This window comes from Peromyscus maniculatus, chromosome 6 (genome assembly GCF_049852395.1).
Source record: "Peromyscus maniculatus bairdii isolate BWxNUB_F1_BW_parent chromosome 6, HU_Pman_BW_mat_3.1, whole genome shotgun sequence".
Taxonomy (NCBI): Eukaryota; Metazoa; Chordata; class Mammalia; order Rodentia; family Cricetidae; genus Peromyscus; species Peromyscus maniculatus.
This window is the reverse complement of record NC_134857.1, coordinates 128,671,188-128,686,887: the sequence shown is the minus strand read 5'-3', so window position 1 is coordinate 128,686,887 and position 15,700 is coordinate 128,671,188. Positions and strand designations below refer to the sequence as shown.

General features: G+C 38.1%; 1 protein-coding gene across 47 annotated transcripts in view; it reads left to right on the top strand.

Moving 5' to 3' along the window:
• The window catches only part of Adgrl2 (adhesion G protein-coupled receptor L2), a 647,549-nt gene that overhangs the window by 610,196 nt on the left and 21,653 nt on the right, over positions 1 to 15,700 (top strand). For 32 of the 47 annotated variants that reach the window (XM_076575175.1, XM_076575176.1, XM_076575178.1 and 29 more), the window contains 7 exons: positions 676 to 861; positions 1,641 to 1,679; positions 4,457 to 4,640; positions 12,299 to 12,424; positions 12,715 to 12,920; positions 14,090 to 14,263; positions 15,258 to 15,464. In XM_076575175.1, coding sequence (XP_076431290.1) covers positions 676 to 861; positions 1,641 to 1,679; positions 4,457 to 4,640; positions 12,299 to 12,424; positions 12,715 to 12,920; positions 14,090 to 14,263; positions 15,258 to 15,464 — 1,122 coding nt within the window. The remainder of the gene's footprint in view (positions 1 to 675; positions 862 to 1,640; positions 1,680 to 4,456; positions 4,641 to 12,298; positions 12,425 to 12,714; positions 12,921 to 14,089; positions 14,264 to 15,257; positions 15,465 to 15,700) is intronic. The other 15 variants (XM_076575206.1, XM_076575205.1, XM_076575200.1 and 12 more) reach the window with 1 other exon arrangement.

Below are 15,700 nucleotides of genomic sequence, written 5' to 3'. Positions count from 1 at the left end.
TAAGCTGTTTAACAAATGCATACTTGTTTAATTTCATTCACATTTAGTTTGTTCTGGTTCTTTTGATGTTCCTAAGACAAATAGTGTATTGGCCCAATAAATCAAGTATCATTAAGTTTGCAAGTGAACCCACAGAATGCAAACAGATGTTTGTATCACATAGGGTTACAACAGTGTGTGAAAATGACCTTCAAAAGGCCTGGACGGCACTCTCTTGATTTTTGCACTGTAATATTGGACCCTTTGATTTTTCCTCCATCTACCTGTTTTGAAATACATACATACAATAGGTGACCAGAACTATTCGTTGTCTGATGTAAAATCAGCATCATTGGAATAAATTAAAAAATTTAAAATAACAACAAAGTGGTTAGAGGAAAAAGAGAGCCAACTGAAAAACAAAATTTAAAAATGTCCCCTCCTTCCCCTTTGTTTTTTTTTTTTTTGTGTGTGTGTGTGTGTGTGTGTGTGTCTGGTTAAGTATTTCTTTTGTGTGTTAAGGATCTAAAAGCCTTTAATCTTCTTAAGATGAAGAGAAAGTTATTGGTCTCAATTAGTTGCAGATTTTGACATATTTGCAATTTTTCCCCTGACCACAACAGAGGTGCTTAAAGAGAACTGAAAGCCACAGGCAGAACGAGAGTTTTACTGAGATAATACAAATTGTCGTTCCAGATCAGAAGTGGAGAAAATGCTGCAAGTCTAGCCAATGAACTGGCTAAGCACACCAAGGGGTCCGTGTTTGCCGGGGATGTGAGCTCCTCGGTGAGACTGATGGAGCAGCTGGTGGACATCCTCGATGCTCAGCTGCAGGAGCTGAAACCTAGTGAGAAGGATTCCGCCGGGCGGAGTTACAACAAGGTAGGATCTCTGCCACTGAAGGACATGGGTCTGTGTGTGTGGCGGCTCTCTGCCCTTCAAAACTTGGCTGCCAGCTGCCCAGACACACACTTAGAGAACTAACTTCCCTGTTTGCTCATTTCTCAGGAAGAATTACTGAGAAAGGAGCAATGTTCTCCTGCCCCTTAAAGTTCTAAATGACACCATTTATTACAGATTTTACTTAATGGTGACTTGATCCGTCTAAATGTGGTCAATGCTCTCGCTGTAGAATTAGCATTTGTAGCTAGAGTGATTCTGTGATACATGATTAATGAATTGTGTGAAAACATGCAGCTGTCAATGCTTGAAACAGAGGTGTGACACACAGTGGTATTAGGGGCAGCCTTGGGGAGAAGGATGTATCCATTGTCAGGAGAATGCTGATCATACCACCAGGTTTTTCTTTCTAAGATGTCTAAGTGCTACTTACTGTGTTATGTTTATATTACATCCATGTTCAGATGTTCAAGTCCAGAATTAGCCATAGATAAGTGGACTATTATTTTTAACAATGGTGTTTGTATATGTTTTCTCTTATAAAAATAAAAAAAAAATGACCCTTAAGAAAACAGAGCTGAAAACTGTAAGGAGACAGCATTGGCTGGGACAGAAGTTGCCCAGATGCCCAGAGGAGATCTGTAGCTAGTCCACTTGACAGTCAGGAACAACGCCAACTTAATTTTTGAGGATTTCTTCTTTCCTCATTTTTTTCAGCAGATAAAATCTAACCTCTGATTTTCTCTTCTTTTACTTAAAAGCTCCAAAAACGAGAGAAGACATGCAGGGCTTACCTTAAGGTATCTTTCCCATGCTGCCCCGCTCTCCCCCTCCCACGGCTGCCTGCCACGCTTACACCATCTTGCTGCATGACTCAGAATTTTCAGTCTTTGATAATTATATAATGTGCCCCATATCAGCTGTACAAAAGTGCTGGCTTTTCTCAGGATAAGCCAGTAATATTTTACTGATTTTTTTTTTTACTGTTTTCCCATTTATGAAAAAAAAAATACAAGAATTTAATGATCATCCTCTGAATTGGAAGCAAGCACATAGTAGTCCCTTTGTTTTCTCTTGTCATCTCTGGATTCAACAACCTGAGACAGCTATGATATATTCTCGGCAGTTTATCATATCAAAGACTGTATGGGCATAATATATGTGCATGTCAAAGTCACCGCTTTCTGATCTCTGGGGTATACTGTTCAATAAATTAGGATTTGTCTTGGCCTTTCGGGAATTTGCTTCTGGAAGTAGGGTGCTGAGTATGGGTGTCCAGACATGAGATACGAACACTGTTATGGTGATTCCAGTATGTGATAGGTGGGAGATCTTTTCATGATAGGAGCAGTGAGGCACTTTTGTGCTAGGACCAGTATTTCTTCCTAGTGTATTGAAATGATAGGCAGCATGCTGAGGATCTCCACTGGAGGAAGCCAAAGTAGCTCTGTTGTATTTTGGTTTGCTCTGTAGTTTAGAAGTCCCTTCCTGTTGGGGAGAGGGAGTTGGCCATTACCTGGCAAACCTAACCTCGAAGGACAAAGTCACATAGTGAGGGGACAAACCAAAGAACTTCTGTGGTTTTGCAAATGAGAATTTACTTAGAAACTGAAACCTCATCAACTTGGTGGGCAAGGTCAGGGATGGGCACAAAGAACAGCATCTCACTAGTTAGTAAATGACACCTTTGGACCTGACCCCTTTACAATAAAAGGCAGAGAGAAATCCGTTTTTCAGATAGTAATGTTCTAAAGACCCCTAAGAATCTGATTAAGGATGCAACTAATAGAGATCTATGGAATAATTCACACTCAAGTTCAAGTTTACCTTAAGATACTAATGTGTGGAATGCAGTGATCAGTATGTTGTCCAAAACATAACTCAGTGAGCCAAGGGTAGACTGGCAAGAAAAGACTGCTTCAGGAATATGACTAGGCTGATGGTTATCTTGATCCCACCTAAAAAATGCAAATGGTAATAAATAAGGAGAATTTCAAATTAATGTAAGTGTGTCATCAGGAGGAATGTGTACACATGATACATCTCAATATGACCTTAATTTCTGACCAGTGTCACTTCAGTGTGTTTCAAATGAGTTTCTCTGTTCAGACAAGACTAATAAGCCTCCTTAGATTACAAATCAGAAACTGACTTACTCTATGCAAATGAAGCAAGTTTCTACTTGGCTACAGAGGATTCATTTGTAACTTAGATTAGAGGCTCCAGTCTGTATTTCTTGGTGACTAATGAATCTGGCCTCAGCAGACCAATTTCTGTTCCACTCTAGTTATTGGCTGAAGAAGTATCCGTGTGAGCCTTCTGGACCATTCCATCTCCCAGTAGAAAGGGAAAAAAGCCTTTAACAACACTTGGAAGTACCTTCCACCTGCCAGGGAGGTCATGGTGGCTCACAAGGCAGATGGAACGAGGGTATAAGATGGATTAAGCTAATTAATCTCACTCTGACAATAACCTTGGACAACTTTTCCCCTTGCTCATTTCAGTACAGATCCTCAAACTAGCAGTTCATTGTTGTTTTTCATATATAGTGTGTCCTTTTCCTCAGCAGTTACCAGTAGATCAGAACAATGTATACATGGGCCTAATGGCACATCATGTGTAGGCATGTGGAACAGTAAACACACGGAGTGACGTCAGCTGTCCAGCTATCCGTGGCACAGCACACCCCAGCCTAAGTACAGCAAATGTGAGCACTAGAGCTTGCCTCCAGTGGACCAGCCTACTGGGTTATATTGTTATTTAATGCTCTTTTGCACGGGGATAAATTAAGCCCACACTTAGGAATATTTGCAGCTCAGTTGTAACACGTATGTATTTCCATTCTCCTTAAATCATCAGTGTAGCCTTCCAGTATTTTGCTTGTTTTCCTCATTCCTTTAAAAGCAGACCCAGTCCTTAGAAGTTAATGTGTGTGTGTGTGTGTGTGTGTGTGTGTGTGTGTGTGTGTGTACACGTACGTACGTATGTACGTACGTACATACATACATCTATCTTTTGGCTGTATAGGTAATGGGAAGGGTGAAAATGTAGGCAGGTAACATAAACTTTAAAGCTACCCTTATACCCAAGTAATAATAAATAGTGTCTGTCGAGCAGTCTAACTTATATGAGTTCGCGTTCAAAAAATACTATGACTGAAATTTCTGTTAGATACTCACCTACTCCAGTAACATTAGTGTTTTTTAGCCTTACGTTTAAATTCTGAAGTTATAAATAGGGTGACTATAGTAGCTCTGAATGACCATACATGTAAGTCAAGTAAATTAGACTCAGAGCTGCTGCTGGGCGTTCCATGTCCCCTTCAACAATTGCAGTGTGATTAGAGAAATGAAAACAAACCACCTTTCTTACAGACTCTCTAAAGTCAAGCAGCTGTTCACTAATATCCACGTAGTGATGTTTTGAAGTAGTTGTCCATACTTAGAGTTGCCTGAGTCATGAAACAAAAGTAAATCATCATGTCAGGTGAACATCACAGTTGTCGCTAGTCAGCAGTTAACGATCCCCTGTACTCTGGAAGCAGTCAGAACTAACAGTCATTTTCTAATGGATGCAGGCAATTGTTGACACAGTGGACAACCTCCTGAGACCCGAGGCTTTGGATTCCTGGAAACACATGAATTCTTCTGAGCAGGCACACACAGCCACGATGTTACTGGATACATTGGAAGAAGGGGCATTTGTCCTAGCAGACAATCTCTTGGAACCAACCAGGGTCTCGATGCCCACAGAGAACATTGGTGAGTGTGTCTGTGCTCACACTTGATTTGGAAGACAGGTGTGAAGGAGAGTAAGGTTTACATTCTGAATTTATCGTCTCCCAGCATTAGATTTCTCTTTTGCTGAGTTACTTATTTTCAGGAAAAGAAATTATTGATCATATTTAATAAAAATTAATGCTTAAGCTGAAATCTGCCTATATCTTATAAAAGTTGTTTTTATGAGTATCTGTGGGTTTTTCAATTGAAAAATCATTAAAAGGAAAAAATAAGAGCACTTAAATGCTATAATATAGATTGCTTGAGTAATGAAAGTACTTCTTATGAGAAGGTGGCAAATGCTTTTCCATTTTTAAAACAATTCCTAATGAATTTTAATCACTTTATGTGTTCTTCCAGTCAACTATTTTAGCTCGTAAGGCTTGAGTGGACTGTGAACGTTAAACACAACCTCCTGTAGGGAAATGATATGTTTAATAGCTGGTGTTAGTGCTTCGTACGTGTAATATCAGCATTTCGTAGGTTGAGGCAGGAAGATTGCTATGAGTCCAAGACCACTCTAGGCTATAGATTTAGAGGGAGGTTCACAAAACAAAACAGTGAAGGACGGAGCTCAGTTGGTGAGCTGTTCACCTAGCACACAGGAAGCCAGGGCTTTGAATCTCTGGCACCATGTAAACCAGGAATAATGGTGCGTTCTGTAATCCCAGGGAGCTGGAGCCACGAGGTCCAGGTTGAAGGTCAGCTGGCCTGTGGGAGACTCTCTCTCCCTCCTCCCGCTAAAAGATACTGTCAGTGAAGAACATATTTTTTAGCATAAAATAGCCTTATTTCTATGTTGTCAAATGGATATCAGTAGTTTTGGAAGGTAAGCTAGGAGTTAAAATACTGCCAATGAGGGTCAGAAATCTATTGTTGACAATATTTGGTGGGAGAGTAAAAAATTGATATTTAAATTTCTCCCTCTTAGAATTGACACTTAATTGGTGAGGTTGAAGGCTTCATCTGAAAAACCTCAGTTGAAGTTTACTAATAGCTTACTAAAATGAAAGGTTCCTGATTATGAGTAAAAAAGAAAAAAAAAAACATGAAAAGAACCAGACCTCTCACTCCTCCTCCAAAAGCCATGCTGACTCCTTTAGGGCAACATGGATGACGTTCTGTGGAGGTGATGCCATGTCTTACTGCCAGATCATGACGGTCATATTAACGACTGAGGAACGGGGGAAAAAGGATGACATGAGTCAAACATGGCACCTGAATTGAAAAACTTAAGCTTATTCCATGTATGTAAAAATTTCAAATGAAGTGAAATAATTTGTTCTGAGGTATAGAAATATAAATCACTCGATAATATCAGTGTATAAATGAAGCCAAAATGATGCACCCACCATAATCTTAGGTATCTGGTTCTTTAAAAGAAAATGTGTTCACACAGTTTAGTCACAGAAAGAAATGAATAAAACCCCAATGCCTCTATGATCTCATGGTAGTTCCTGCTGATTCATACACATTGAACACAACTCACTTGTGTCCAGTGGCATACCCCTAAGCACAGAAGTGGTGTGGACCCCATCCTCTTACTGAATGCATCCGAGAAAGACTTATGGCATGATATTTTGTAACTTTAATTTGTTTCCCAAATTTTCTAATGTTAATCAAAACAAACAAACAGACAAAAAACAACTAAAATTTTTTCCCTCCACTTCAATTGTGCATGAAAATTTGAAGGGCCATGTTAAATCCTATGATCTTTTAAACCTTGAGTGACCATAGAACACGTTTCTGTTTCTCAGATCGTTTTGGAATCTCCTGGCTCCACCTTCCTGGGATTACAGAACACCCCACTACCCCTGATATACATGGAGTTAGGGATGCAAACCCATTTCTATATCCCAGATATTTTCTGTCCCAGTTCAAGACAAACTGAAAATTAAATGTCTGTAAATCATCCTTTTCTTAATATATCTTTCTGTTTTCGGAAGGATTGTTCTATTGAAATGTTAAGCTTAAAGATGTTGTGAATATTCATTTAGGATACAGTGTATATACATTTTACTGATATTACTAACCCATGCTTGGAATTTATTGCATCTTTATACTTATTACCCCAATGTTATCAGCATAGAAGTCACCTTAAGCATTTTAAAATAGTTATTTATTTTTATTTCTAATTCATAATCTTTTTTTTGCAAAAAAGAAATATGTGCTGTTTTAAGCACGAAGGAAACATTCTGTTTTTCCTAGAACTTGTCTTTAAACATACTCTGAAAATAGCCTACTATTTCCTTATTCTTTTGAAGTGCTTATCTAAACTTAAAGGATGGCTCTATCTTCAATTATTAAAACAATTTGGTTTTCTTCTTAGCAGTTAGTTTTACCTTCATAATGTGATTTTACTCATATGATATATGATCCCATAAAAATGGTGTAATTGTATGAGGACAGCATCTGCAGTAAACTTTGAGGTCTAATTTGTATTCAGGGGTGTGTGTTTTGAATGTGAGTCTCATGAATTTTGAACAAATGTTCTCCATGTAATCATCAGCGTAGACCACATTTTTATCTTCAAAGGGCAGTCTCCTCCCACCTCCAGCCCAGGAAGCCACTGCTTCCTGTCACTGTACTTGGCTCCTGACTTTGACTTGCCTTCTTTTTTTAATCTTGCTTCTTTTATGTTGAGTTAGTTTTGAGATCCCTCTGTCCAGACTGATATCTGTAGTCCAGTCATGTTGTTCAGTATGACTCCGTTTTAAGGATCTACTCCCAATTCTGTGTATCTAGTCACATTTCTCACTCTTTGAGTTGGTACCACATGGTAGCTCTCATTTTCACTTGGTCTCTAGCAGCAGTGAGTAGTTCTCCATCTTTCCAATACTCAGTCTCTTTATTTTGCGGTTAGTTTTGCATTTCTATGATTACTAAGTAACATATGTTTACTTAATATGATGGAGACATGATCTCCTTGTCTAGTTCTTAAACTCTGTCCTTCCGCCTCAACCTCCTGAGTGCTGGGATTAGAGATATGTACCACCATGCCCAGTAAGTAACATTTAATTGATGGATTATTTGCATGCATTTGTGGCCCATTCATGCATCTTTTTTTAAAGTATCTGTTAATTTATTTTTCTCTAGTTCAGTTGCTTTTTGATTGATAAGCAATAGGACTCTTTATGTGTGCCTAGTGTATGTCTTAGGCCAGAAATCTATACACTGAATGTTTCCCCCAGTAAGTGACTTTCCATTTTTGTGCTGTTTGGGAATAGCAAAAATTTCTCATTTTGGTTGTGAAAGTTTCAGGTACCTAGTCTCAGCATCATCTGCCTAATCTTATCTTGCTTGCACTTCTCAGCATCGAGTTATTTTACAGCAAATAAGAGTGTCCTATCATTATTAATGTGTAATCGTCAGTATCCTTTTTAAAATTAAGAAAATATATTCAGAAGATAATATTCATACACTTTTATTCTTATGAATGCTTTATCTGAAAGTAGATATAAAATCAGTCTTTATATTCCATATGATGGTTTAATTTCCTTTCATTAAAAGAGTGCATTAAAAAAAACTTATTGTTTTAATAGAGAAATAAGGAGGATGATAGATCCTGTAGACTTTTCTACATTTTATATTTGGCTGATTTCATCTCCAGGTCATCATTCAACTCTGTTTGATACACTAATTAGATCTAGTAGCTTGAGCAGGCCAAGTTTGACCCCCCAACTCCACCTCCCCACCCTCCATTCCCCACGAGGAACTTTCTGTTGAGTAACACTGTGGTACATGTACTGTTCATTGTCCTTCCTTCTGACATTAAGGCTAATTGGATAACTTAGGTAAGATAAGCCCAACCCATCTATTATAAAATCTCCTTTTATTTATTTTCAGAATAGCCTTAGTAGACAATATAACCGCTCCTCACCACCACCCCCACCATGCCCCCCACCGCTCATACTGTCACTTTAGACTTAGTTGTATTATGGCTGTAAAAAAAAAAAAAAAAAGGTCAAAATATGATTTACAACAGAGGTTATTCTTCTATCCTGCTGTGTGGACAGGAACCTGGGCTTGGATCGGTTACTATCTATATTATATTGTCTTCTCCCCTGAGCCTAGACTGACCTAGGACTTGGCAGGTCCCTTGGCCCCCATCAACATCTTCCCCAGAGGCTCTCCTGCATCTCACTGCAGCCAGTGAGGGGGAAATATAAAGCTGTGATGAGTGAGACTCTGGATGACTCTCCAGTGAATTAAGTATGTGCGTTTTGAGCTATCTATTGACTAAGGTATGTGCCATAGTGACCAGCATAAGCATCCAGCAGTGCTGCATGGTGATATTATAATATATTCACTTTAGCTAAATCACACAGACAGTACAGATGTTCCCTCAGTAGTAAAGTTGATGACAGACCTTCTCCATGATAGACAAGATCAAGTAGGGAATAACTATCACCTTCATTTATTTTTAGCTGTTATGTAAATTTTTACCTTTATTCTGGGGTCTTTATGGAGATGGTTTGTCTAAGCTGACCTCAAACTCTAAGACTCAACCACCGCTTAAAATTAATTTTTACAATTTTAGTAATCAGGTTGCACATGTGTACTATATTTATATCAATGGCACTAATGATTTCATGCCATAAATGCATGCCATTAGATGATTTTTTTCCCTCCCAGTTAGGATTCTCGTGAGTATATCTACTGTCAGGTGCATCTCTGTTCATTCATCTGATCTGAAAATATACCACAGTTTACCCTGAAAGGCATTTCAGTGAATTCCCATATTTTGACAAGGAAAGGTAGACAAAAAATTTTTGTGGGTCTTCTTGTTCAATGTGTTTCTAGGCATGTGTGTATGTATCTTACAAGAAAGTTTTTAAAGGACATACTATACTAATCCATTTTACTAAATATTTTCCAGTTTTTCCTCTGCCTAATTTTTCCAATTTCTGTCCTCACTGGTAAAAACACTGCACCACCACAAACTAACACTTCATTTTGACATAACTTTTGTTAATCAGTTTGGATTGATCGCATTCCTGCTTTTATTTGTAGTTTCCTTAGGTGTTGAAGCATTTCTTTTGTTTTCTTTTCATTCACCTGTTTTATTTTTATCTGTGAATTTGTTGTTCCCAACATTTCCCTTTTTATCTATTTCTTTGCATTCTGTGTGTGTTCTCACCACTAATTTATTGAGGATTATGTAGTTTAAAAACTGCTTTCCTTTCCTTTTTAACTATTTTGAAGCTGTTATTTTACATGATAATGATGTACAATTAATTGATTAGTCTTTAATTTTAGGGTTGGAGTTTTTGATACCTAAGACATTTTACTCTTGGCTTCCTGCTTTATAAAAACCATCTCTACTGTGATTTTATAATGATCCCACATTTTATAACTTTGTAAATTTGTAAGGTATTCATCTTTGTGGTTTTACATTGGGCTGTAGTCTTTCTAAAGTTTATGTTTCATTGTGTTTTGTGGTTGAAGCAACTTATGCGGCTTTTTCCATGTGAGTGAACTGGTTCTCTCTGCACTTCTGTCAACACATGATGTGCTCTCTTCCCCATCTCTTGTGATCCAACAAGGTTCTACAAGTGTCAGCATGGCAGCAGGATCTAGTATGACCTGCTTTTGTGCAGGACTGTCTTGTTTTTAGTGATGCTAGGAGCTTTTGAGCCTTTCAAAATTTCTCCTTGAGGAATTTCCTTAGCTGCCTTTGTGTACATCTCATGCATATGGATTTTAAAATCAGTTTTTCAAGTCCTATACAGTCATAAAGTCTTGCTTGAATTTTTATTAGAATTATATTTCACTCATAGATCGGTATTATAACAAGTACCAGAGTTCTTCAAATTAAAGAGAATTACACAATGGCCTATTTCTTAATTACACTTACTGTGAGTAATGAGTTGTTATACCCTCACAGTTTACATTTCCTTTGATTTTTTTTTATTGTTACATAGCATTCTAAGATAATAATAAGTTAAAACACACCAGTAAGTGTCCTTCTTCTTTAAAGGGTGTTTTCATCATCCTGGACGTTTGCATGGACACAAACCACCGTTCTGAGAGGAAAACCTCCAGCTCAGGGAGCTGTTCCTTTATTCCTACTGTGTTGTAAAGTTCTGTTTTTTATTTTTCATCAAGCAAGTTGAAATGTACTGAACTTTTTCTGCTAATAATATTTAATTTTTAAAGTTTGATTAATTATAATACGGTTCTCTAATTAACTACCTAGTTACACTTGTTGATTTCTTTAGGCTATTATATTTAAAATGTGGCATATAGCATATTTTACTAAGGATAGTTTTTGTAACACTTTAATCAGTGAGAAGCTTGTGAAGTGGTTAGCTCATATCGATATCCTGTTTCCTGAAAGAGAAGATATAAATTTATTTAAAATTAAGTGTATATTAAACTACGAATTGGTACATTGAGGTCAGAAACTATTGAGGTTTTGAAAGTTTCTTTCCGTCAGGTTTAATATTTCTGGAATGTTTCTATTCTCTGTTACAATGTTTGCTGGCTGATGCACATTTACTTTTATAAAGTTGATTATTTCATATCCATTGCTTCATTTCTTTAAAAATCACTAGGCATGTGTAGTAATAATCCCATTACTTTAGAAAGTTCATATCAGTTTTTCTTTTCTTTGAACATAATTTTTAAGCTAAAAAGTAAATATAACATAAGTGAAGTTAGCTAATTCTTACATGCGTGCCTGGAACATCTGAATTTGCATGAAATTCAGATTTTTTTTTGTTGTTTTATTTGCTTTTAATAGGAATAATTAGTAATTATAGACCCATTCAGTGTGAGGAGGAGATAATTATATATCAGAGGGGGGGAGGGTGTGAGTGTTTTGCTTTATTTTGTTTTGTTGGCAGGGTCTCATAGAGCTAGGCTGGGTTGGGATGTTCTATGTAGCTGATGATGACTTTGAACTCATGATTCTCATGTGTCTGCCGCCACTGGCCACTCTGGGCCTTTGTGCTGGGTGTTGTCTTTGGAGAAACGCTTGAGTCAGTCATGTTTCCACACTGGATACCTTGCTCCTCACAAAGAATCAATATAAGCAGGGAGACCATCTACTTACCTGCTGCTTGATCTTTTCCAGTGTGAGTCAGTAAGAGCAATGGCCTGTGTCTGCACTGATGGGGGTCTAAGAGATGCACAGGCACCACTGTAAACTTGCAGTTGAGTGCTTTGATTTGAGGCTGAATTACTTTTAAGAATCCCTGAATGCCCGTATTTTCATATTTACAAAAAAACAAAATGTAAAATAGTATTTGAGTAATGAGAGTGCAGGGGTATGAGTATTTTTGTATCAAAGAAGGGAGTGAGATTACATCTGTCTGCCGACAGTTTCTCATTAATATTCTCTACCATTCTCACTGCTTGTAGAAATTAGAAAAATGTGTAACTACAAACTTTGCATTACATGTCCTATTAAAATCTCTTCTACCTAGAAAGAGATGTGCCTGTGCCATGAAGGCATTCAGATATGTACTCGCTTTCCACTAAGGGATGGTCACCGAAAAGTCACATAATACAAAAGCTCCAAATGAATAAAGTTTTGCAAATAGAAAAAAGAAAGCTGTAATTCCTTTGGGATTCTCTTTTGTCTATTGTAGTTTAAAGACTAACCCCCCCCTCCCTTTTTTCTTTGTTTCGTCCAGCTCTGGAAGTTGCTGTACTCAGCACGGAAGGGCAGGTCCAAGACTTTAAATTCCCTCTGGGCATCAAGGGGGCCGGCAGCTCCATCCAGCTCTCCGCAAACACCGTCAAGCAGAACAGCAGGAACGGTGAGAGGGACAGACAGCCCTGCTTCTCCCTTGTCTTCTCTTGCCTTCCCACCTTACTTTTCCCTCTTTAAACCAAAACTGTGGAGTTGAACCTGTTCTATCTTGAAAATCTCTCCTTAGTACAGCGGAAATGGCTTAGCATTGGAAATAATGCATTACTTTCCCAGTGGACTTGATTTAGATCCACCTAAAGAGTCCCTTGAATTTTCTCACTGTGTTCTTGTTTTGCCATTTGCTTTCTCATCCAAAGTGATTTGTTGTGAATCCTATGACCATTTCTTCCTCCCTAGGGCTGGCAAAGCTGGTATTCATCATTTACCGTAGTCTGGGGCAGTTCTTGAGTACTGAGAATGCGACCATCAAGCTGGGCGCAGACTTCACGGGTCGCAACAGCACCATCGCAGTGAACTCGCACGTCATTTCTGTCTCCATCAACAAGGAGTCCAGCCGGGTGTACTTGACAGACCCGGTGCTCTTCACGCTGCCACACATTGATGTAAGCTAACGTATGCTAATGAAGTCACGGGAGGGTTAACCCTCCCAGAAAGGAAAGCCAGGCTGGCACACCGAGGATGCAGGAAGCAGAGGGTGGGTGGGTGGGCGGGTGGGAAGGAGAAGACCTTTTCATTTGAATTTTATATGTTGGACTGGGTCAGAGACACAAGTTTATTTAAGTCTGTGAACATAAAATTAAATGAGCCTGGTTCAGTGATTATTAGAACTTAAGTGTATTCTTAATGAAAGCTAATTCAGTAATCAACAAGAAAATGTAAATGACTCTAATTTGTTTTTGGATGAAAATTAACTCTTACCTTAGCAGCAGGGTATCTGAATATTAACTCTTAAGACTCTAATTTTGTAGTATGGCTAGTCATTATTTTTTAATTAGTTATGTTGGGCTCATGTACACACATGCATCTGCACACGTGCACACAAGCATGTAAGCACATACACACAAATACATGCACACATACATACTAAAATTAATCGTATTTAGCTCAGCTTTTATCAAATATTGCATTTAAAAATTCAGAACTGAGGAGGTTGCCTTGTCTGTGGTACCTCCCAGCACAGGCTCCTGCTTTGTTGGAAGATGGGCTGTCACAGTAGAGTGAATGAATGCCTGGGGATAACCAAGTGTCCAGCACAGACAAGAATAGGTTGTGTGGTTGTAGAGCCTGTCTAATATCTACTGTATTTGATTTGCTCTTAAGAGCCTTATGGTGTCAACTGTGTTTCAAGTGTATCTAAGCTGTCACTAACAAGTGATCATAAAAAGGACACCAAATTAAACATAGTTGTTTTTTAAGACACTTGGTCCCTAAAGGATTTTCTTAGAACAAATTCACAACCTTAATCTTATCAGAAAAGGGGGAAAGAGTCTAATGTACTCATCAGTAGGTAAAATCATAAGATGGAAATTGTAATTGTGTGAAATGGATCTCTGGTAATTTAGAGTACATGTTAGAGTGTTTCGGACTATAAAGCCCCCTTTAAGCTAGATATGTGCCTTGTATAACATAGTCTACAATTTTGCTGATGAAAAACTTTATTGTCTGAAACATGCAAAGTTTAATCTAAATTACCTTTTACACATATTAAACAATTGCTATTGCCATCTTTGAGTGTAAAATCCTAATTTTATCTTGTCATTTTATTTCCCAGCCTGACAATTATTTCAATGCAAACTGCTCCTTCTGGAACTACTCAGAGAGAACCATGATGGGATATTGGTCTACCCAGGGCTGCAAGCTGGTTGACACTAATAAAACTCGCACAACATGTGCATGCAGCCACCTAACCAATTTTGCTATTCTCATGGCCCACAGGGAAATTTCAGTAAGTATTTTCACTTCTAATTAGTCTCAGGGAAAGACCTCAGAGATTCAAAACAGCTTGTGTAACAGTCCATCTTTGGGTGCTTATCGTAACTAAAAAGCAAACAAAGTAATGCAGGTCCCTAATTGTTCCTACCCTGTCCGTATATGCTCAGAAGTCTTGGTACTTTCTCACATTACAAACTTGTGCTAAGTTCCTGCCCACCTTTGTGGAAAGATGTTTTTCAGAGGCAATCAAGGGTTTTAAGAAGGAAAGCATTGGGAGCTTAAGAGCACTCAGGCTCCCAGATGTAGGATGCCAGTCCAACACTGAATTGTGGAATCCCTTCTCACAATGCTGCCTTAACAGTTGGCACATTATATACAACTACAGACTTTGAAAAAAAATCAGGAAACCTTCTGGAATGTGACTACATAGTTTTTCCTCGTGTTAAAGAGGGTGGTAGTAGATAATAAAAAATATTCAGTACATAGCATGGGGCCAGGGATGTGGCTCAATGGTAGTGTTTGGCTAGCCTGAGAAAGACTCTGGTTTTCACCCCAGACTCTGCTCATTCTACAAAAAGAACAGTACAAAACTTCTTCGTGTATCATGCTTGTCTGTGTAAGCATGTAGAAACCAAAAGAGCAAAGGAAAACTTAAAAGTTGGATTATGCATTAGCTGCACAATCATTAAAATGCTAATTATTTTCATCATAATTAGTCTTCATGTCATGGAAATATTTTGTCTACATTTTTAAGATAATTGTTTTAATAGTTGTTTTAAAAAATTTGGCCTCTTGCATCATTTTCTATATAAAATCTCCCTCTTTGTTAAATCCTTTTAAAGTAGTAAATCCAGTAATACAATCTTTAACTCCATTACACAGTCAGCATTTTTATCTGTGATCCCTCGTTTGAACACCTGAATATTCTTCATCAAAGACTTGGGTAGAAGCTGCATTCCTCTTGGTAATGTGGAATGCTGACGTTCTTCACACTTTCTCTTTTCCAGTATAACGGAGTTCATGAGCTGCTGCTGAAAGTCATCACCTGGGTGGGCATCGTCGTCTCCCTCGTCTGCCTGGCTATCTGCATCTTCACCTTCTGTTTCTTCCGAGGTTTACAGAGTGACCGCAATACCATCCATAAGAACCTTTGTATCAACCTTTTCATTGCTGAATTTATTTTTCTCATAGGCATTGATAAGACAGGCTACTCGGTAAGTACCTGTTGAGTTGGCTGACCTTAGGTCTACTAGCTATGAGTGCAGATGTGATGCTGACATGGGGATTTGGCCTTGTTGTTTGATGCAATTGATGGTCACAGTGAAGGATAACTTGTGATAAATTATAAGACAGTTCACTCAGTAATGTTATTATGAATGTATTCAAAATAAAGTACAAGCACATTTTTTTCTGGCTTGTTATACAGTAGAAGACTGCAGAGGACCCTGTA